Consider the following 23500-nt stretch of genomic DNA (forward strand, 5'->3'; position numbering starts at 1 on the left):
GCTAAAAAGAAAATGCTCACCCTACCAAACTCACGCTCTGCTTTTATTCGAGCCGTTAAAAATGCAGCAGAGACGTCATTTGGTTTGCAGGCTGATGTGGCTTGTTCAAAAGGCCACTGCAATTTCGTGTTGATTGGAAAAACTTCGTTTAATTGTTTTGCCAAAAATGAACTAAAACGTTTGAACGCTTCCAGGCGCGAGGAACCCGCGAAGATGGCTTGAACAGTACGCAAGCGTACGAGTGGTGGTTCACGCAAGACTGCAAATACTTGAATTTGTGTCATTGCCTGATTGTGGTTACAGTGTGAAGTTATGATATCTGATTGTCCAGTGATATTTATTGGTATTATTTTTGTTTGTGTACATAGCCTAGTAGCCAAGTTTATGAACAATAAGCCATTGGTCGTTTTTTTCTTTTGTGGATTCTACATGTAGCCTAATGAATTGGTTATAACTTACAATATTAATAATTTTGTCATCAACATAAGATTGACAATAATGTACAGATACAACTTTTGTGAAACGACGAATAAAACAGCCAGTGCAAAACAAACATTTTCTCGTGTAGTAACACCGCATTGTGCAATTCATTGTAGGCAACATGGTTATAGCCCTTCAGTTGGACGGACGGATTTTGAGTTTCGCATCCCGTTAGTGTCTAGGTATCCCTGGGCCACCGCTAATCCATTGTGTTTAATTATCTGGAACGTAAAAATGTATGGTCACATAAAAGGCTTTATGAACAAATTACGACTTTGGAAAGCTCACATACAGATAGGAAATCTTTTCCACTTTCCAACTTTGACAGACTAAGTTATGGAATGCATCTTGAGAAGAAAACTAAATTTGAAAAATTGTTGTATGAATTTTTGGCTCTTCAAGGACTTCAAATCTCATGAATATTTGTGGGGTATATTCTCTTTGCCATTCAACACAGACATTGACAAAGCACCTGCAAATATAACTTGAACTGATTGATCTTCAAAAGAAAACGGATTTGAAAGCAAAGTAGGCTATTTAGAAATGAATCTTGGCGATTTTTACCGAAAACATCTCAACCAAGATGTTTCCACATTTGAAAAAATCTATTGCTTCAAAAATGGCTCTTTTTGGCTCAACGTATCTGTGCAAACAATTTTTTTTCAAAAATGGGCGTCATGAAATCTCTATCGATCGGGTCTGACAGACGAACACTTGGAAAATGGACTTCGAATTGCCAGCACTTCCATTAAAGTAAATTTGGAAAAAGCTGTCGGGAAAAGAAGCCAGCTGCAAACTTCTCACTGAACTCGTTCAAAGACGGTGTGATAATAAATTGGAATAACAGTTTTCTTCAGAAATTTATGCGTCTTTATAACTTATTATTTCTGCAAGGAGATATAACCCCTAATAATGCCACAAGAATAACATGAATACAAAAAAACTACTTTTTTGGGCCTGCAACTAGGCTACTAGAAATCATATATTAAATAAACGTGCGGCCCGCGGTTTCACCCAGTTATTTATATCTGGCCCTCCTGTAATAAAGGTTGCACACCCCTGGTTTACACCGTGTGAATGATTGGCACCTAGCAAACAAAATTAGTTTACGCTAGTGTATGCGCTAACGCCGCGAACTTTTTTTACAAGTTACGTTGACGCATACGGCGTATGGTTTTTCGAACGTTTACGCTGACGGCGTCAATATTTTTGTATGCGCGTACATCACTGGTTACCTGCCTACCTGTGTACAAAGTGTGTATCGCCAAAATAAATGTAGGAAATATGTGATATCATGTTTATTTAATAGTATTCAAGTCATGATAATGCAGGGGTAGACTTTACGTAAAACCGGTAACAGCAGGTAGCCTCACACTGCTGCAGTAAGGTTTTGCAGATTTTCTAGCACCAAAAATTTTAACCAAGTAGGCCTTTTGCCTATAGCAATTCATTTGATGAGATTGAATTCACCTAAAAGCAAAGAAAACCTTGTGCAGTTCTGCTAATTTTTGAACTTCTTAGTAACCCTCCAGCTGTTCATTTCCCAAGAAAAATCAGTAAAGTGAGTCGTCCTGGTATTTTACTGTCCCTAGCTTATTCAAATAGAATAGTATCTTTATTTAGGCTTATTCAAAAAAAAACCTTTTTTGTAAATGTACTTTTTTTAGTCAATACTAAATTTCGTAGTGGCAACATAGTTTATGACGTCTTCATTTTAAAGGATTCTATTCGAGTTTTATTCCGACGTTTTGTGCTATTTACAGTCAAGTTAAGTACGGTTCCATAGCTTCAAAGGTGTGATGTCTTTGCTGATTAAAATTGGGCATACCGATCACAAAAGCTTGGTTTTACAACTAAGGTTGTTATTGAACATACAAATGAATTCTTAAACAGTGCCTGCTTTTCAATGTGCTTAAATAGAATATAAGTTGACAAATTGAAAATTGCTTTTGGCATGATTCCTGTAGCATACCATACCTAGCCATTGTACTGCTACACGTGTTAACAAGCCATTGGCGTATTTCATGAAACATTAATTTGTTTTATTACGAATTTTATTATTTAAATGGGTTCATATTAGTGATTTAGTTTTTGGCCACAAAGTTATCTGTGTACGGTAGCTAGCCTGTGACTGTAGTTGTTAAAGTACCGTATGGTACTGTAGGTGAGTAGAAGATTATGGTTACGATACTGCAGCATGTTTGAAACCGGTTTAATAAAGCAGTCTTTTTATAATAAAAGATATATTTTTAATTTATTCAATATCTTCACTGAAAGGGTTCCACAAAGTTATGCACATGGTCTTCGAGGCGGGTGCAACCTAGTTCGTACCCTGAACAGTTCACACCCTCAGTTCGTACCGTGAAAAGATTGAGAGAAAAAATAAAAAAAGCCAAAGTCGCTGATCGCAGTTTAATAGCACAAAACCGAAGTCGCTGATCGGAGTTTCCGCAAACTAACTCAAGGGTTAGGGTTAGCGGAAACTGCGGAAAAATATTTGGGAAACTGCAATCAGCGAGGGTTAGGGTTAGAGAGCATAGATTACTCGATGATTAGAGTTAGGGTAAGCGGAAACTGCGGTTAGCGAAAACTGTGGAAAAATGTTTGCGGAAACTGCTATCAACGAGGGTTAGAGCATAGATTACTCTATGGTTAGAGTTAGGGTAAAGGTTAGCGGAAACTGCGGAAACATGTTTGCGGAAACTGCGATCAGCGAGGGTTAAGGTAAGAGCATAGATTACTCTATGGTTAGTTAGGGTAAGGGTTAGCAAAAACTGCGGTTAGCGGAAACTACGGAAAAATGTTTGCGGAAACTGCGATGAGCGAGGGTTAGCGTTAGGGTAAGGGTTAGCGGAAACTGCGATCAGCCACTTCGGCTTTGTGCTATCTTTCTTTTGATTTTTTAGGGAGAAAATTTTAAAATGTTTGCGGAAACTGCAATCAGCGACTTCCCCTTTTTTTAATTTTTTCTCTCGATCTTTTCAGGGTACGAACTGAGGGTACGAACTGTTCAGGGTACGAACTAGGTTGCATCCCTTCGAGGCCATGGCCTCTTACATAGGCGCCGACTTTGCAAAAAACCTTGGGGGGCGAGAAAGGTGATGACGTCATAACCATAAGGCTTTTTACTCAATTAAAATAGTCTTTGATTAAGCTTACCGTCTTGTTTATATTGACACCTAGGTCGCAAACCGAATTTATTAGAACCGCTGCTTGAAAGGATTAGTTTTACGCATGCAATGCGCCTAGTTGTAAAAATTTTGATATTGTTAGCTCATAATTGGAATAGTTGGAAAACAAGCCGATTGATTTCCTTTTCGTGCGAGTGAATAACAACGCTCAAGACAGTGAAGTTATCGAAATAAAACGCAAAAAATCATGATCTCAAGCAGAGTGGAAACCCACTACCAGTTTTATTAACCTCGTTTCGCTCATTTTGCTAATTACTTACCTTCAAAGCATTAACAACGGCGAAGTGTTTTCTGTTTTTTATCGAAAGTCTTTAATCGAATACGGTAGTGCAGTTTTCTCATAATTGTTGATGTATATATTGTGAAAATATATACATCAATAAGTGCTTATTAAAGCAAAACAAGGATGACAGTTTTGACAAATGCATTTTGTCTTTGATTTTTTATTCACGTAATTGTTCGTTGTGTCGTAGTTTCAACTCGATAAGTTTGCTAAAATCGATTTTATGTTTGAAGTCACAAAAAACTAACGGACGTTTGGATAACTCGTGAAATGAGAATAAACATTTTTGAATTTGAAGTTGCTCCTGACGCGCGGGAAGATAAGCAGTGTAGGACTGTGAGCGTGCGTGCCTTGCGCATCTCAGTAGTAATTCACGTTCCAGAGAAAGCAATGCGATCAGCTGCTGTTTTGCGAGCAGGAGCAACGTACAAAGGCTGCTTTTAGCATTCTGCCCGTTTAAATGATGTAAATATCTTTCGCGAAGTATTTTATCTTTGAAACATCACTTGTAATAGCCATTTTTGTTGCCCCTCAACCATTGGTTTATGGGGGGCGACGCCCCCCGGCCCCCCCCGGAAGTCGGCGCGTATGGCCTCTTATTCACTCAAGCATAAAGTTGCCTTTTTATCACTGTTTAGCAACAAAGAAAAGTCGGCTGCATAGCCGAGTGGTGAGAACACTGGAACGGCAATCGAAAGGGCGCCGGTTCGACACCACTTTACTTCCCTTTTAATTTTTTTTAATAGACTATTAATTCTCACATGCTTTATTATAGCCGAAGATCGAGATGACGTTTATGGAAAGTACTTGGTTCATCAAACTGTCCAATATTAACATGTAACAATCTCTTAGTTGCGTGACTTTGTCACTTCAACCATTTAAGCGGTTGAAGTGAAGGAGCAAAAAATAACTGTAGGGACAAAACTACTGCTCTGAGCCATTTGGAACTGTTTTCATTGAATTCAGTGCCCTTGAAAACCCCCAAATAGCAATTTTCCCCACTCCTCTATCATCTATATAAGAAATACACTTAAAAATCACTCATGCGTAACCAGGATTTTCACCTCGTGTGGCCAAATTGCAATCCTCAATATCGCTAATTCATAGAAGGTCATAGAACGCTAATTTTTTTTTAAAAAGAGTTGTCTCAATGAACTCTATCTGAACACAATATATCATAAAATTCTGGAACCATGAGTGTACGGTACTACAGTAATATTTTTTCCCTAAATTAAGCATGGAATGACTCCTCTGCAAAGAAGCCAATTTTTTATTAATGGGGAGTTAAAATTGGCCCCCAACTTACCTCTTAATAGTTGAGTGACAAAGTTAAAACTTTGTACACAAGTTTCTTAGGTAATGTTCTTCAACAGGTTAAAAATATTATTTTGTAAACTCTTTTTTCGGGGGTATTTTTACACCACAAGATGGCGTTATTTTGGCTTTTTTGTTGGGGTGCATATTTTGATGCATTGTAACTTTCTAATAAATATAATGTTACTTATCAAACTTGGTGAAGTTGTTGCCTGGTAAGGAAAGAACGTATTCATACATGATAAATATAATAACCATCCTACTTTTCATAAAAGAGTTACAGACTTCCAAATATGGCACAAAATTTGTTTTTGGTGAAGAAAAGAGCTACTTTGAGGCTTGATTATTCCATTGTGCTGCAAATTAATTGCATTTTGACAAGACAATCATGTAATATAGCTAAAAGTGAACCATTTTACCAATAATAAACTTTATATAACCTTCGGAGAAAAAGATATGGTTAATTGAAAATGGTCTAAAAAACTGAATGCGGAAAAGTTTAGGCTGTACCTAAAACTTTAAAGCATCATATTTTCAAAACTACAATAGATATTGAGCTAAAATTTGTAATGTATGGCTAAATCATGCCAAATAACATTTTGAGCAAAATCGAAGAGGGTCAAACTGGGATCTTTATGATTTTCAGGACGTTTGGCATGGAATGACCCAATAACTATATTTTATACAATACATCAGTCCTCGAAATTAGCGGCGGCACATGGCAATTGCCGTGGTAAATGCCGCCGCAAACGTCATAATGGCCATTCTGCTACGGCAATAAAAATGCTGTCGCAAAATGAGCATTTAATTCGGACAAAAATTGTTCAAAATTTCTTCCTGTTTGATTTACTCGCAGCTTGAGTTTAATCAGCAGAAACATCGCACCAAGACCTCACCTCGGACTATTTTACTTGCTGTGAACACTCACACAGTCTTCAAAATTAGCATATTTTTACTTCGCAAAAACATTGACGAGGCCAAACGGCAAAAGTTGAAATTGCCTCGGCAATTGCTGTGAACGTTTATAACAAAAAAATTGTACCAAAACATGCAAAACGAGACGAGAAAAAAATAATCGAATAGTCTATCACGACCGCACTGTTTAAAAATACATAAATTTGTTGTGATGTAATAATACCAAAAGTAGCGATCAACGCGATACGCGCGCTGTTACGGTGATTCACGTTATAACTCATTGGGGGGAGGGGAAGTAAGTTAATTTTGGGTTGATTCAACGTTCGAGTCAGTACAAATCGATTTAAATTTCCCGGCGATTTATGTCGCGTAACAACAATGCCCAATAAGATATTTACGTTTGTTTCACATTAATTCGACATCTAGCGACGTTAAATTATCATGAAATAACGTTAATTGCTCAATCAGGTACCGATAACAAATCAATAGCTTCCTGCGAAAAAATTGCCTCGATTTACGTATACAGTACACTAACATGATTTCGGCACAATTAGGATACTGCGAGCAACACAAAGTCTGTTGGATAAAAAACTAGTCAGAATCGGAATCATCGAAGGATGAGGTTGTCGCGTCGTCACTGGAATACTTGAAGACAAAAACTGCTCGTTCATGAACGTGCGATGCCATATGATCGGAAGCATTACTTTTCTTTACTGCCGAAAAACCATTTATCCAATTTTGTACCACTTTTTATATTCGCAACGACACCGGTCAAAAATAAGCATTTGATGAAAGAATAACTTTTGCGTAACAATTAAGCCAGTATTTATAAGATTGCAAACTTTTTACAGTTCACAAGAGCATTGTCAGCGTATAAAATAGCGTGCGTGATGCTCTGGGCTACAGCCGACCGCCGTGTGACACATGATGAAGAAGAAGTGCATAAAATTTCTTTTGATTAAAGCATACGGCAATTGCCGCCGCAACCCAAGGTTTGTTGATTTGGCGACGGCAATGTTTTTGCCGTCGTAGATGGAAGCTAATTTTGAGGGCTGATACATATATATAATTCGTAAACATAAAGGTACGCATAAGTACGCTCATTGTTTAATAATTCAATCTGACTAGGCAGAAGCAACAAAAGACCATTTTGTCATCTAGTCAGCTGCTCCCAACTGGTATAATAATAAAACAAAACAAAGATAGATTCAAGAGCACTCGAAATGACTAATGGCAATACATAAAGATATAAATGACTAATGACAATACATAATACATAAAGTATGCAGCTCATAAACTGGTTCATTTTCCAATGTCGTGTACCGAAAATGATCGAGCACTCAAACAAAAAATATAAATTTTTACTACAGTGAAAAACCAGCCTTTGTAAGTTTAGCTGGGGTTAGTGGATTACTAAAAATAGAACCAAACTTAAAGAAGTTTGTTTTTCCCAATGAAATGAGGTTGACCATATTATGGAGTTTTTTTACAGAGTGAAATATTGAACACAATGAACATGAACAATCACTACCTTTTTGGGTAACAACTCTGAATAGTTTGGGAAACATTGTTGCGTATAGGCTTCAATATAACAAAAACGTGTTTCCAACATTTAGTTTGGTTTGCGTAAATGCATCAGAATTTTGCATTGTTTTTTGCTTTAGGTTGCTAGTATGCCCCCTGTTGCATCCATGGCATCGTTAAGTTCAGATAAAAGCAAAGGAGGTGGTTCTAATATATGGTCATCATTGCTGAGTGACATATCATCCTCTTCAACGATTTCAGTGTTTTCATCAGACAAAAGCATAATTGTGCTTGGTGATGATCTCAGTGGAAAATCTGTTCTTGTCACAAAATTGCAGGGTCAGGAAGATGTACATCGAGGATCTGCCTTGGATTTCCAAGTGATTGAAGTACAAGATGAAGAAATTGATGAAAATGGTATTTGCAGATTATGGATTGTGGATGGACATCTTGCATATCGAAGTTTGCTTCAATTTTCTTTACCTAAATCAATGATGTCTGATACTCTTGTGTTCATTACTGTTGACATGTCACAGCCTTGGAATATTCCAGACACTCTCGAAAAGTGGACAAAAGTTCTTTATGAGCACATTGACTCTTTGAAAGTGCCTTCATCAGAACTAGCAGAATTGAAACAGAAGTTGATAGATGATTTCCTTGCATATGTTGACCCTACTGAGGCTAAGCTTGAAAGTAAGCTTATTTTGGCAAAGGGACTTGATGATTCGGTTCAGTCTGAAATTGGACAACTTGAAGAGACAACTTTGAGTGAAAATTTTGGTATCCCGATCATTGTTGTTTGTACCAAATGTGATTGTATGGAAAATTTGGAAACAGAGCAAGATTACAGAGAAGAACATTTTGACTATATTCAGCACTATCTTCGCCTCTACTGTTTAAAGCATGGTGCTGGCCTTGTCTATACATCGATGAAAGAAAACAAAAATATTGAAGTGTTAAAAAAATATGCCTTGCATAAATTGTATGGTTTTCCGTTTGATGCTCCAGCATCCGTAGTTGAACGAGATGGAGTCTTTGTTCCTGTTGGATGGGACAGTGACAAGAAACTTGGTATTGTCAAAGATAATTTGTCCAAATTTTCAGTCACTGATCCCTATAACAGTGTCATTAGCAGGCCGGCAATGACAAGAGTGCTAAGCCATGATTTGAAAGAATTGTCAGTTGAAGATGAGCAAGCTTTTCTCACCAAAGCACAAGTTGTTCTTAGTAAAGCACCAACAATTCCTAAACCTGGTAGTAGTGAAGCTGCAGCACTTCGAAATAAGATGAGACCGGCTCAAGACGGACGAGTCAGCTTTCCTCCTGTTGCTGCTGCAGCTAAACCTGGAAAGGCAGATGGTACCAAAGCTGGAGCCAATAATGAACGCATGTTAGCCAATTTTTTCAATTCACTTCTTAATAAAAAGCCTGGTTCCCCTGCAGCAGCAACTCCTTCAAAGACACCCAAACAAACACCATCACCAGGAGCAAAACCAAAGCAAAGTCCTTGAAGATTCAACCTTCAAGATTTAGCAAGCTAATGGTGATTCGTGGAAGCAAGTGGCTTTCACTGTAAGCATTCCTTCATTTGGAGTCACCATCACCACTGGCAACTTTACCTATACTGGTACCTGGTATTTGTGCCCACAGCTATAACTTTAGTATTAATTTTTGTTAAATTGCATGATTCTCTGCAGGAAGAAGCTTAATGTGATGCTAATTCATCGCTTGATGACAAATTGGAAATTATGGAACAATTATTATTATGATTGCTTGCGTTTTTGTGTTTTTCGAATATGTGTAGATTTACTCATCATAATGCATTGTTGATTGTTGCTTCCTAAGAGAGCCGTCACCATTGATTTGCAAATTCACATTTACAGTAGAATTCGCTTAAAAGGATCATCTGAAAAGGCATTCAAACAATGGTTATAATATCACAGTCAATCGGTCATTGTAGGTCAAGTTAAGGAAAGATGACACTGCATAGTGATTATTCGAGCAACTGCCATCACGCATGTTCTGTAATAACAAGTCCAAGTTTTCTTTGTATTATCTGATGCCATAAACAAACTGCAAAAACATCGTTTGTGCAAATATTACAACTTGTGTTCCCCAAGGAAATATATGATGATTATGTAATATATATATACATATTTTTAGTTCAAAAGTTACTACAGTAATAAAAACAAAAAACAGAACATGATGGAGGAAGGTCACATCTGATCAAGCATGGTCAATCTGCTGAAGAAGAAGAGTGTAATACATCTATCCATTTTTTCTGTGTTGTATTTTCATTAGGTTAGTTTTCGTATTGCCTGGTTAATAATGCATTAGGTGACATATCAAGCTTTTCTATTTTGCGTCATTTTAGCCTACCAAACATATTTCCCTATTGTATGCAAATTTTTTCCCTTTTTAAAGCATAAGTATGGTTCATTCTTTTACATACATTCACTTTTGGGCATAGGCGAGGTTATTTCAAGGTGATATGCACAGTTTTTGAGCAAAACTTTGCAACGTATATATATAAACTATATATATCTCCACAGCCGAGATTACTAAAAGCGAATTCTACTGTAACACTGTTAACACTATAATTATAACATCATTGTACGTTATCACAATTGCAATGCTTCTGTGTTACACTTGTCCAGATTTGGTCTTGCTGTCCGGAAAAATACGTTGTCACAAATAGGTCATATTATTTTAAACTAGATGTGTCATGTGCTTGCCTTCAGCAACCAGAAAGAAAATCCGTCATTGTTACATCAATTCAACGTCGAGACTTTGAATCAACGTAAAAAAATGACTGATTTGCTGTCTGGGCAAAGTAATGAAACCTGCTTGGTTCATGTGCTGAATACCGTGGTTATGAGAAAATTGAAATCTTTTGCAACTTACAGACTATAGTAGTAGATATGCCTTAGTTGCTGATTGCTTGTGTGTCTGTAGGTTTGATTGATTTCTTTAATGTACAATCAAGTTTTTTGTTGTACTAGTTCATTATATTATTTTATTAATTAATTTGGTAGTTGCATAGCATTTGTTTGTCAAGTGCATTTCAGTTCAACATTTGTTACAGGACAGTCTGCAACTGGCCATATATATAATTATTGTATAACAGAATAGACTTGATTAATTCTTACAACACTATTTACTACCATTTTTTTAATTTCGGAAGACTTTGTGTGAAAAGCTAAAATTTTATGGTGGTATCAGGCGATATAAAATCCAATTTATAATAATTTTGTGTTGACTGTATCAACTACAATGTGCTTGCATGCTGTTCAATGTTCATCAGTGTTTACGATATTGCTTTGTCAAAATGTGAAAACTTGAAGTCCTATGAATTTAAAAATACTTTGTTTGTGCCAATGCACAAGTCCATGTTTTTATACAGACTTAACCTGCTATCAACGCGGGCTGGTAATCATACGTTGATTTTATAACGTTAGATATATTAGCTACAACCGGCGACCCAGTTGTCCAGAATATTTGCTTTGCGCAAAACGCAAGCTATGGCAATTGTTGCTTTGTGGCAATGTTAAAGTTTCATATAATCTATAATACACCGAATTTACTTGGGAATCATCTTGTGTATGACCAGCATTAACAATCCAACAATAATTTCTGTTTGGTGAAAGCCACTGGCACCTGGCAAAGGGTACTTATAAGCTACTAAACTAGTACCGTCAAACAGTCCATCTTGGCCCTGGTGGGCAATATTATCGATTAGACAAACCCAATAAGACATGAAGGCCACATTGTGGTCAGACTTTAACTCACAAATTTTGGGCTAAGTTGGACAGTTTTACGGGGTTATAGGCAAATTGTTCGTGAGCAATTGTTCGTAAAGCAATTGTTTGTAAGCAATTGTTCGTAAACTGTTTTTCGTAAAATGAAATCCGTAAAACCATTCTTCGTAAAGCATTTCTTTGTATATATACATCAAATTTTAAGTGCATGCACGAAAAAATGCTTTAGGAAGAAGTGTTTTACGAAGAATTAATTTCACGAACAATTGTTTTACGAACAATTGCTTACGAACAATTGCTTTACGAACAATTGCTTTACGAACAATTGCTTACGAACAATTGCTTTACGAACAATTGCTTACGAACAATTTGTCGGACACCGTTTTACGGTGCTTAAACTCAGTGCAGTTACTACTGTCCATAGGCGACGCAACGATGTTTCATTTTTTTATTGTTTCTTGACGCATTCATACTTCTAAAGATTGACATGTGCTGCATGCATTCTTAACTGTTGTTTTTGTGCACTTTAGGTCCAATTTAAAGATAGGTTAAACTTATAAACATTAAATATGCCCGAAACTGCTGAGGTTGTACCGGCTGCAGATGCTCAAGCTTCGGCTGCAAATCCAGATGCTCAAGCTTCGGCTGCAAATCCAGATGCTCAAGCTCCTCCACCTCAAAGTACATGGAGCATGATATCAGGATTTGTGTTCCGGATGATGCTCATGTGGATGTTTATGTCATGGTTGCGTGGGGACCAAACCTCTACCAAAAAGAATGGGACTGTGGTTGCACCTTCCTCTAACTTGTTCATGCCTGGTGATGAACTGGCGTTTTGGGCGTTTGTTAATGAAGAAAGCATCTTTACTAAATTCAGTGAATCCGACACGTTGTTTTGGCACCAGGATGACATAGTGTACGGCGACTGGACAAATGGTCCAAACGGAGATGGTTCGTATTCATACAATGGGACCATTCCACTATCAGAAAAAGTTCAAAATAATGGTTCTTTTTATCTTCACCTATTTTTCACAAAATCTGGTTACGTCCCTGACCCAGCATTAGGGGAATTGTATTCCAAGGAGTTTACTGTGCATCGCAGCAAACAACTGAACAGGTACAAGCGGAGGACCATTAAAAAAACGCAAAACTTGCTCACCGGTGAAACAAAAACTGATCCCCAGCTCTTGGAGCACATGAAGAAACACGGAAGTGTTGAAATTATCTCACACTGGCATCCCAACCTAACTGTCAATCTTGTTGCCGATCACACAGCTTGGACAGAGGGAAAGGTTCCCGCTCCTCTTGATCAGATGGTTATGTTTGTCCAGAGAAGAGATGGCTTAAGGTATGAACCAATCGTTTATCTCAACGATTATTGGAATCTTCTCCGGGAGTTTACTCCTATAAATGACACCGTAAAGGAGGTTTCGTTTCATCTCACAATCCAGCCGATCTCTTTGATTAAACTGCAAATTTATGCATCTCAAAACATGCGCAATCAGTGGTATAGCGTACTTGGAGACGAATATGTGGAAGACTCTGAAGAGGATCAAGATTCAATGAAAGAAGCAATCTTGGAAACGAATCCTTATATGCTCGGTCTTACTGTAATTGTTTCTATTGTCCATAGTGTTTTTGAATTTCTGGCTTTCAAGAATGATATTCAGTTCTGGAAAAGCAGAAAGACCTTGGAAGGTCTCTCTGTACGGTCTGTCCTTTTTGGTGTTGTGCAATCAGTTATAGTACTTCTCTATGTCATTGACAATAACACAAATTTTGTTATCAAAGTCAGCATCTTCATTGGGTGTCTCATTGATTTGTGGAAAATAACCAAGGTCGTGTCGGTTGGGCTTGATTGGGAAAACCCCTTGTTTGGGGTAATTCCTCGTCCCACTCTTACTGACAAGTCAACCTATGTCCAGTCAGATACGAAAAAGTACGATCAATTGGCGTTTAAATACCTCGGCATTATTTTGTTTCCGCTATTTTGTGCATACGCAGTGTACTCGATCATTTACGACGAACACAAAGGGTTGTACTCGTACGTGCTCAGCATGTTGTACGGGTTTCTTCTCACGTTTGGTTTCATTATGATGACGCCTCAACTCTTCATTAACTACAAGCTTAAATCTGTGGCTCATCTTCCATGGCGGATGCTCACCTATAAAGCGCTCAACACGTTCATTGATGACATATTTGCATTCGTGATTAAGATGCCGACCATGTACCGCATCGGTTGCTTCCGTGACGACATCGTCTTTTTCATCTTTCTGTACCAACGCTACAAATATCGCGTAGACCCAAAGAGAGTAAATGAGTTCGGTACATCTGGTGAGCCTGCGGATGCCAACGGAGATGCTCCCACTGAAGCGGTGAAATCCTCGGAGCCGACTCCTCCAGAAGCTCAAATTGTTTCTGATAAGAAAAACGATTAGATTTTTTTTCAAATTTGCAATCAATCAAGCTTGGATATGATTTTGTGTTGTCACAATGTTTTCTGTTGATGTGTAAGAATTATCATACTTTGACAATCGACCGAGTTGATACAAAAAATAATTCAAGTCCTAATCATTTTTTAACTTATGTTTCTTATTGACTGGAGTTTTTTTCTTAAATACATTGCGACCTTCTTGTACAGGCGTGGTCCAGGCTTAACATACTGTTCATTCTAAGAGAGCACCGTAGCCTATGCGGTGCCATCCGCGCTAAACATAAACTTGTAACGTGGAAAATCAGCTCAATTTTTCTTTGCGGAAATTTTAATGTTTTGACACTGCTGCAGACCCATTCTCATTCACACTCGTACCCAGTAAATCCCATCATTTTGTGCACGTGCTTGTGTGTTTCAAACAGTCTTGAAAAGATCATTGTCAACAGCACTCTCTATGCAGTCTGGTGTTATGTTCTAATCACCAAGATTTGTCAATAAATCGTAAAGCCAAATGCCACACCGTCGGTTTCTTTTTTCATGAATCTACGCGATTACCCACAGTAATTAATTATGCTTCATCCATGCGTGTGCTGTGCTGCTGTCTCAACGGTATTTGTTGTTTCGCTGGACGTGTGTTGTTTTCACAGAAATACATTGATTGGACTCGAGCAGTGGTAGTTGGTGATCACTTTGAACGCGGTTGGAAGGTTACAACCAACGGTTTACGACAGTTTATCGAACGACAATTAATCGAACGACAGTTCATCGAAACGACATTTTATCGAACGATAGTTTATCGAACGACAATTTATCGAACGACAGTTAATCGAAAACCTAACCCTAATCCCTATAACCACTAACCCCTAATCCTAACGCTAACCCCTAACCTTAACCCTAGCCCCCTAACCATTATCCCCTAACCTTTAACCCCTGAGTATTCCATTGCATATGTGCTTCGTCGTTCGATAAACTGTCGTTTCGATAAACAGTCGTTCGATGAACTGTCGTTTCGATAAACAGTCGTTTCGATGAACTGTCGTTTCGATGAATTGTCGTTCGATGAACTGTCTTTCGATAAACTGTCTTTCGATAAACTGTCGTTCGATAAACTGTCTTTCGATAAATTGTCGCGTCACGCAACCAACTTGGGGCTGCGAGATATAATTTTGGCTCATTTGCTTGAGCAAGCGGTCCCAACCAGACATTTTTGTGGTTTTGTTAGTCGTAGTGGTAGAAATCTGTAGCCTACATTATTTCAAATCAGCTGCGGTTAAAAATCGTGAACCCATCGGGAAGTTCGATCCAATATTTGTGAGAACACTAAAAATAGTTCAATAATTTTGGAGCTTTTTCGTCAGCAAATTTATCAGTGAGCTTTGCTTTAAAATTAATCTTCATGAAATAGTTTAATGGAAAATAAGATGCCAGTGCACGAAACCGTTTTCCAGATAATAGAGACCACACACTCAATGTTTAGCCAAGAAAAGAGTGGTTTACTGTAGATTTCAGCTCCAAAAAGATTTAATAGCCAAGCTTTTAGAGTTGTGCGGATAGAATTCCAAAACAAAACTTCGTTCTTAAACTTTTCATCAAATTTTCCTATAATTCAACTGATGATCCACTGGGATGCACGGTGTGACAAAACATTTTAAATAAAGTAAACAATATCACACCAAATCAGAAGAATCGGTTTATTTAAATACAAAGCTTTCGCCACACAAGTGTGGCTTCATCAGTATAAACTGCAACTATAATAAAGAATGATATACTAGATCAGGGGTCACCAACTGGCGGGCCGCATGCAGCCTGTCACGCTGCGGCCCGCGGAAGGTATCAACGTACAAGTATAACCAAAAATACTTTTCTTGAGGAGTTAAAGAGCACGAAGGCAAAAAATACATTCTGGGAAGCATATTTTCGCTTTGCATACGATTCCACCGACCGACCAATCAGATTACAGTTCTAGGTGGGGGTTGCTTAAAGCCATTTCAATGCGATGTCCAGCCACACTGTCCCAGTGGTTGATTAAAACGTCTGTTTTCGAATTTCGAAAATGTCTGTGAGCATAGGGTAGCTTATTTTAAGTTTGCAAATGTCATGTAAACACTAGTGTGCGTTTCACCGTTATTGTGCTTCACAAGCAGTGTTCTCTTTATGCAAGTTTTTTTTGGCAAAATAGATCGGTGTGCCAACTCAATTAATAATAAATTGGCAAAATATTATATATACGGTAAGCTAAATTTAAAGACTTTTTCTGATTGTATTATGAAAATATTTAGCTTAGTAGTAGTACTGCAAAAAATCTTCTCTGTATCGTTCCAATTTTAATATATCTCCTGCCGAAGTTCTGCAAAATGTTGTTAATCAACAAATTCTTGCCACGCTGATAAGCATCGCAAGTGACAGTTGTCTATAACAAAAGAAAGACGGTTTTATAGACTCTCACAAAAAGGATGAAGAACCAACTCATTGCTTTTTTAAAGGGATGAGTGTTCATAAATTACGATAGAACTACGATTTTTGGGTGATTTCCACAAGCATTTGTTTCATGGTGCCTGGTTTCTTTTTCCCTGTTATTGGAGCCTATTTTTCGCTGATATGTTTGCAGGTCACTATTGTTGCCTGTATTGCGATGTGTCAAACATTTCCTTGTTTGCTGAAATTGTTAATTGCAAGATATCTGCTGTGAAGCGAAGTGACAACACCACTCTTGCTTGGCGATGAATATTCTGATGAAACCGCTCGCCTCGCTATAAGTGCGCAAAACAAGTGGCCTCGTTTATTAGGCATTGTTAAAAAAAGTCAAAAGTGGTGTAAAAGGAGCTTGGCCTGGCAGTAGCGTTGTTCGATTAATTTTGTTGCTGCGGTATTCTAACATAAATATGAACAACATGTAACGCTGGATAGGCTACTGGGTACGAAATGCGTTCTTTTCTAGCATAAGAGTCAACCTACCTAAAATTTTATTACTGCGGCCCGCCACAGGTCTCCTTAGTGCCAAAATGGCCCGCATGCAAAAAAGGTTGGTGACCCCTGGGTTACAGCATAGATTCTGTCATCATGGCACACCACGACCGGATAGCCTATTTGCGTTTTACATCACCAAACAAACTACCACATCCTTATTGGGAATCTGCTCATCTGCTCTTCTTCGCCAGGAAAAACAACTCTATTATTTGCTCAACAAACACAAGACTATGGCCTACTAGCCAGGGCCGTTAAGAGAATAATTTAGGCCTGGTACCAATTGAGATCCAGTGACATGCGGTGAGGTTCCTAGATGGTGAGGCATTAATTTTTTCAAGTCACTTTTACAATAATTTTTCTTTAACAACAACGAAAACGATATCATACTAACATGGGCGTCTGCAGGGGGGTCTAGGTGGTACTTTTGGACCCGGGCCAGGGATATTTAAAGGGCCCGGATTTACAAGATTCTCCGCGACTTCAAACATTATCAATATCCTAATATAATCAGATCTAAAAGACTTGCCATCAGAGGTTAAAACAGCCACTTCAGCCGTCAGATGGTAAAGTACCGGGCCTCCTTCCGGGTATTAATAATTTCCTTAACCACCTTTTTTTTTTCAAAAACACAAAATATTTTTCTTTACCCACTCTTTAATTATGAATATATATATTTTTTGGTGGTAATCACTTCTAGCTACTTGCGTCTACTTTACAAAGAATTAATTTCAGCCGAAAATCCAACAACTAAACATACCGACGAAGATCGTGATTGAGAGCAAGGATTTTGCTGTTTACGGAGAAAAATCCCTAATGCGTAATTGTTTGTGGATACAACAAATCTTCGAGAATGGCCTATATATAAATGATATTCCTCTTAACTTTCAACTTTGAACGGCATGTGTCATCCTCATTTTAACAGCACATCAATAAAAGCTTGTAGCCTACACAACCTTTATATTCATAGCATTGTCGATAAAGGAGGTCCGAAAATAAATTGGTACCGGGCCAGAAAAATCCTGTCAACGGCCCTGCAAACTAATCAAAAAATAATAATTAGCAGCATAATTTCACATCTATTTCACTGCAAGAAGTCACATACACGTACAATGCGGGCATTCCAGCTTGACGAAAAAGGTTTCATAGCTGTGACGTCACATTTGAGGCTTGCCTCAAATGATAGCTAGATCGTTTATAATGATTTCTGGGCGACTTTGCGAAAGAAAAAGGCACGCATAATGCAGTGTATGGAAGTTTTCTGATCTGAAGTGAGGCACAGCTTGGCGCTGCCTCTCCTCGCGTATTTCAACAATTTTGACCACGTGAACGCTCGATATGAATATCGCCACAAAAACAGACAAAATTAAAGCACAGTTTGGGTGTAGAAACGTGAAAATTGCGGGAAAAGAGGGCACGACTATAGCAATTCACACAAATTAAAGCACCTAAAAACGTGTAATATTTATTACTTTTTAAGAAATAATATTTTTTTGTGATAACCATTTCTTTGATATAACTTTTGCTTTGCTAGATGTTGGCAGGTGAGGCAGTGCCTCACCTGCCTCAGGGACCTGCCTCCCCCGACTTCACGTCCCTGATGAGATCCTCGGGCCCCAAATCAAGACACTTCTGATAAAAAGCATCATGTTCAAAAAATACGCGGTGGCTTCTTTTTTTTTCTGACTAGCTTTTTAGCTTTTGGGCTTGACTTTGAAACTGAGAATGCTTTGCTGTGGTCAATATTCCGCTATTTCTCTTTTTTTTTTTCAAATGCGTGATTGTCGCGTGCAAATTGTCACAGTATTACTGTTGCAGAGCAGAAGAGCATATGCTACCACCGTATTGTAAAAGTCTGAGAACAAAAAATTACAATGACAAGATAGGGCGTGCAGAAAATCTACCTTGATGGCAAAAACCTGGAGTTTTTTTCATTTGTGTAAATTACCTTACAACAGTTCATAGCCTACACGTAAAAGTATGCTTGTGGGAACTGTTTTTCAGAGGTCACTTGTGACTGAGCGAAAAACCATTATTTTCTGTTAACTTGCGTATTTCCCAGTGCCGGATTAAAGGTCTGCTGGCCTGTAGGCACATTTTATAAGTGGCCCGAAAATCAGGGTTGCCAACTAAAAATTAGAATTAGCAGTGTTGCCAAACCATTGCCACAAAGATCGTTGTTGCAACCAGTTGTGTGGCCAGAAAAAAATTTTTTTTGGGGGGGGGGGGAAATATTTGATGAATTGGAGAGAACGACAAAGTGTTTGATTTAAGTCATCGCCACCTTATGTGCAGTGGCGTATCCTGGTGGGTTAAGCAAGGGAAGCAATAAAGGTGGTGGGGGGTTAGAGCGTGCCGAAGGCACGCGCATTCTAGGGGGGTCTGGGGACATGCTCCCCCGGAAAATTTTTGCAAAATTGCACTCAAATAATGGATTATAGCTCTTTCTGGAAACACTTTCAGGGTAATATTTGTATGAAATTTATTAGCAAATAAACAGCTATTAGCTTATTAAAGGTAGCTGTTACACACGAACGGGCAAAAACTGCGGCTAAAATTAGAGAACACAAAAAACTCAGCTACACAAAAACCCAACAGAGCAAGCGATTCTGAAATTGCTTCCACAGATTAGTTAAAATAAGCGTAAATCGCGTAAACTTTGCGCGATTTACGATTTGCAAAATTTATTGGTGTCTTTCTGTGTGTCTAAAACAAGTCCTGGGGGGTGTTAATAGCCAGATGACTTGGAAAACGATAGAAATTTATACAAATTATATTATATTTTCCACAAAGGGGTTAACTTCGAAATCCAAACTTTGAAAATTTGGGGAGGGGCATGGCCCCTTTCGCCCTCCTGGCTACGCCTATGGTTGCAACTATAACACAGGGTACCGTGCAAAAACTTGGTCATATGCCTAACTAAATATAGCACCTTTGCGCGTTTTTGCGATTGAAAACTCGTTAACTAGTTTTTGGAGGTCAATCTTACGGAGTAGATCGCTTTCAATACACAAAAGTGCCAGTGTACTAAGACGTTGTTGACACATTGTTGATCGTTTAACGTCTTTAATTCGTTTCAGTTGTGAAAACGAGCGTTCCCCCGAGGAATTCGTAGCCATTACAGACAAGTACATTCTAAGTGCTATTTCAGTGTTCGGAAATGCATTATAAACACCAGTAGTGTGCAGCATTTTAAACATCTTCTGGGCACTTCCTGTTGCTGTTGTTTCATCGTGTCTTGGCTCTTTATATCAGCACATAAACTGACGAAATTCTGATGGGAAGTCGGAAGACAGGTCCTTTGAATACACACCAACCAGACCTGCAAAAGCAACATCGATGTCTTTAACAGACGTGGAGTCGTACTCAGTCAAAACTCCAAACCTCTGCAGCACCATGGAATAGCCTATGCATCAATCCGTTTCTGTAGTAGCCTACATTCAGTTGGTCGATGATCACATAAAACGTGTTGATTTTAAATTTTAACATGACTAAATTTTTACTGATTTTAAAGTGGCCTGGATTTTTGACTGGCCTTGTAGGCACGTGCCTACTTTGCCTAATGGTTAATCCGGCACTGGTATTTCCGACTTGTTTTCTCAGATTCACTTGCTTGTTTTTACGAAATAAACTGGCAACGCTGGTCCCATGGCAAGCCAAAAATTTGTGTTGTGTCGTTTGTATGGGGCTATCTTATTTACTTATTTTATTATTTGGTTGTATCAAACAAAAATGTCTACATTCCAATCACACAAAAAAAGAAAAATACAGAAATAAAAGGCATGTGCTACAGTAGTATACATGTAGCTGTGGCGCAAAGGTGTTTGAAATGAAATTACAAGTTCATTTTGTTTATGCAATAAACCAGTAAGATTTAACGTTAACAAACGACTGTTGATATCTTTGTGCCATAGCAGCCATCAAGGCTAAGTAACACCATACATAGTCTTATTATAATAAAGACAGTAGTTTGATTTACAATAGCAGTCAGACCTTATCAGGGAGGCAACATTAGAATTTGACGACGATTCACATTTTCCAACAGACCAACAAAAGAAAAAAACATATTTCCGTACTGATGCATCAAATATTACACAAGACTTGATGTTCACGTACACTATATTGTGTGGACAAATTGTGAATAATTATAAATGCGTTATTGAAGGCAAAACGCAAGAGAGTAATGTCACATTAATGATAATTTTTCCACATATGACATGCATACATTGAGGTAGGACAATATGAACGGGAGACAGTGGCGCCGGCAGAGGGGAGCAGGCGGGGCAGCTTCCCCCCAATGTTTTGGGCATCATCTTTTTAATTTTTTTATATTATTACATATTGTTATTTTTTTTTTAAATATTTGGATCCCAACCTGAAGTGAAGTCAACTCAAGTTGCAAGGGGGGGAGGGGGGTAAAAGCTTTCTTATTTATTTTAAACTTGCTCTTCTTGCTGCTGTTATTATTACGATTTTGTGATTTTATTCGCGTACTTCGCCTGCTGCCTGTCACGTAACAATTGTTACCGGCTGTTCAGCATATTGGCTCTTGCTTGGTTCTTGAGTGATGGCAGGGCATACAGCAGTGGGTCATTTAATGTTTCAAAGATATCATGTAGATTTAACTCAACGAAGTCTACTAAAGTAATACAGTAAGTAACCAGTGGTTTGATGACTATCACTGGCTGGAGTATTCAGAAGCAAAGGATGCCGCATTTTGCTTTCCCTTTCGAGTTTTCAACAGCTTGGTATGTTAAATAGTCCTGTTAATATTAGTTAGGCTAAAGTTTATTCTATTAAACTGCAATTATGCTCCACCGGTGTTAAATCATTTTTTATTCTTAATGTGTCTTTATCCTATCCACGAAGATTTCATGCGCAATATAATGACCATAAAGTTTAAAACACAAAATGAGCAAACAATTATATTATATACGTATTAAGATGCAAAAAATGCAATATGACAAAATAATGCAACTAAAGTCAACATGTTCCTATGTTTATTAGACGTTAAAATACGTTTCACTTGTAGTAAAATTCTTTTCTCATTCTTTTATTTCTCAAAATATTGCATTGCTTATTGCCTTTAAATTGGAACACTTGCGTCCCCGCGAGCAAGATTGTGCATTTTTTACATCGATTCAATGCCCTACAACGTTGAATCGATGTGAAATCAGCAGATTTAGCTGGCGGGGGTTAGCGTATTAATTGATTATTTTTACTTTCAGTGAAGCTTGTTTTTACGTCTAATAAACGTACAAACATGTTGACTTTATCTGTATTGTTCCGTCATACTGCATTTTTGGCATCTTGATATGAAATATAAAATTGTTTTCTAATTAAACTTATCATTTGATATTGTGCATTTTCCTGATGAAATCTTCGTGGATAGGAAGGAGAAATATTAAGAATAAAAAATCATTTAACACCGGCTGAGTATTCATTGCAGTTGAACTACGCCCGGTGGCCGTCACAGTATATTTATTCCATTAACTTTTATTAGCCTCAATTCTCACAATGTCTTAGGCTACGCAATACGCATGTGACCGCCTCTGTGTTTGATATATGTACTATCATGGCCGTGGTACTATGTTTTGACATCTGTATTTTCCAAGCATGGAAAAACGTTTTCACAGCGTTTTAGTACAGTATATATTTGATAATTTCTCTGCCAACTTAGAACAGACTAGTCAAAATCATGAGGCATATTTAACTAACAGAGTGTTGGATAATCAGAAAGTGCATTTGTAAAAAAATGTTTTTTTATAGTATACGTAAACTTGAAAACGTTCTATTTCACTGAACATTATGACTGAAAGTACCGTATTAATTATTATCACCATTGTCATGTACAGCGCCCACGAGCATAGTTTGACTGTGGATGTGGCGCTATATAAATATTATTATTATTAGGCTATTATTATTATTATTATTTTTCAAGCTGGAAAAAAGCTACGCAGAATTTCGCTAGCTATGGCAGTTGCAAGTCCCATACGGAATCAAACTGATTTATTTTGAATTTCATTTTTTTAACAGATCAGACATGTCAAAAATGTGGGACTTTTGGTAGGCTATATCGCAGTAGACAATAGCAGTAGAAAACAAGAGAAATTAAATAATATATCACTGTCTTGCACCAGTGGCGTAGCCAAGGGAGGGGGTTTGGGGGTTTCAACCTTTCAAATTGAATTTACGGATGTTAATACATTGTTTGCAAGAAAAGCTTTAGCCTATGATGTAATTTCACGTCAAATTGTGCAAGGATGCAAGCCATCTGTAACTGCTGAGATCGCTTGTTCGATCTAGATTAACGTCTAAACAGCTATTCGTTGTACAAAACTTGAATATATCAGAAATAAAGTAACTTCATTCTCTCAAAGCTTTTTGTTTGACACTCATCAAGATGTATGACGTTTATGACGTTACATTTTCTAAACTTTGGGTTGACTTTAAAGCATAAAAGTTAGTGACTTACCGGAATAAGATCGCCTTTTAGATCAGCCAAAGAGAAAATTGATAAATAATAAAACTGTAATAATCTCGCAAAAAAAGCAATCAACCTATATCTCTAAAACAAAGTTTGCATAATTTTAAACGAAACTGCATTATAAGAACGAGTTTTGCCAATACCAAACAT

The 23500-nt window shown here is 37.8% G+C and overlaps 2 protein-coding genes across 2 annotated transcripts; both read left to right on the plus strand.

Annotated features, from left to right (window-relative positions):
* Nucleotides 1-7854: 7854 nt before the first annotated feature.
* On the plus strand, nt 7855-11995 carry LOC145782264 (cytoplasmic dynein 1 light intermediate chain 1-like). Its single transcript, XM_082594053.1, has one exon. It carries the CDS (start codon nt 7857-7859, stop codon nt 9216-9218), a length of 1362 nt encoding a protein of 453 aa, XP_082450179.1. The 5' UTR covers nt 7855-7856; the 3' UTR covers nt 9219-11995.
* LOC145782254 (putative lipid scramblase CLPTM1) lies at nt 9898-14567 on the plus strand. The gene has a single exon (XM_082594042.1). It carries the CDS (start codon nt 12035-12037, stop codon nt 13901-13903), a length of 1869 nt encoding a protein of 622 aa, XP_082450168.1. The 5' UTR covers nt 9898-12034; the 3' UTR covers nt 13904-14567.
* Nucleotides 14568-23500: the final 8933 nt, after the last annotated feature.

The sequence above is a fragment of the Aplidium turbinatum genome, chromosome 1 (assembly GCF_918807975.1).
Source record: "Aplidium turbinatum chromosome 1, kaAplTurb1.1, whole genome shotgun sequence".
NCBI classification, from domain to species: Eukaryota; Metazoa; Chordata; class Ascidiacea; order Aplousobranchia; family Polyclinidae; genus Aplidium; species Aplidium turbinatum.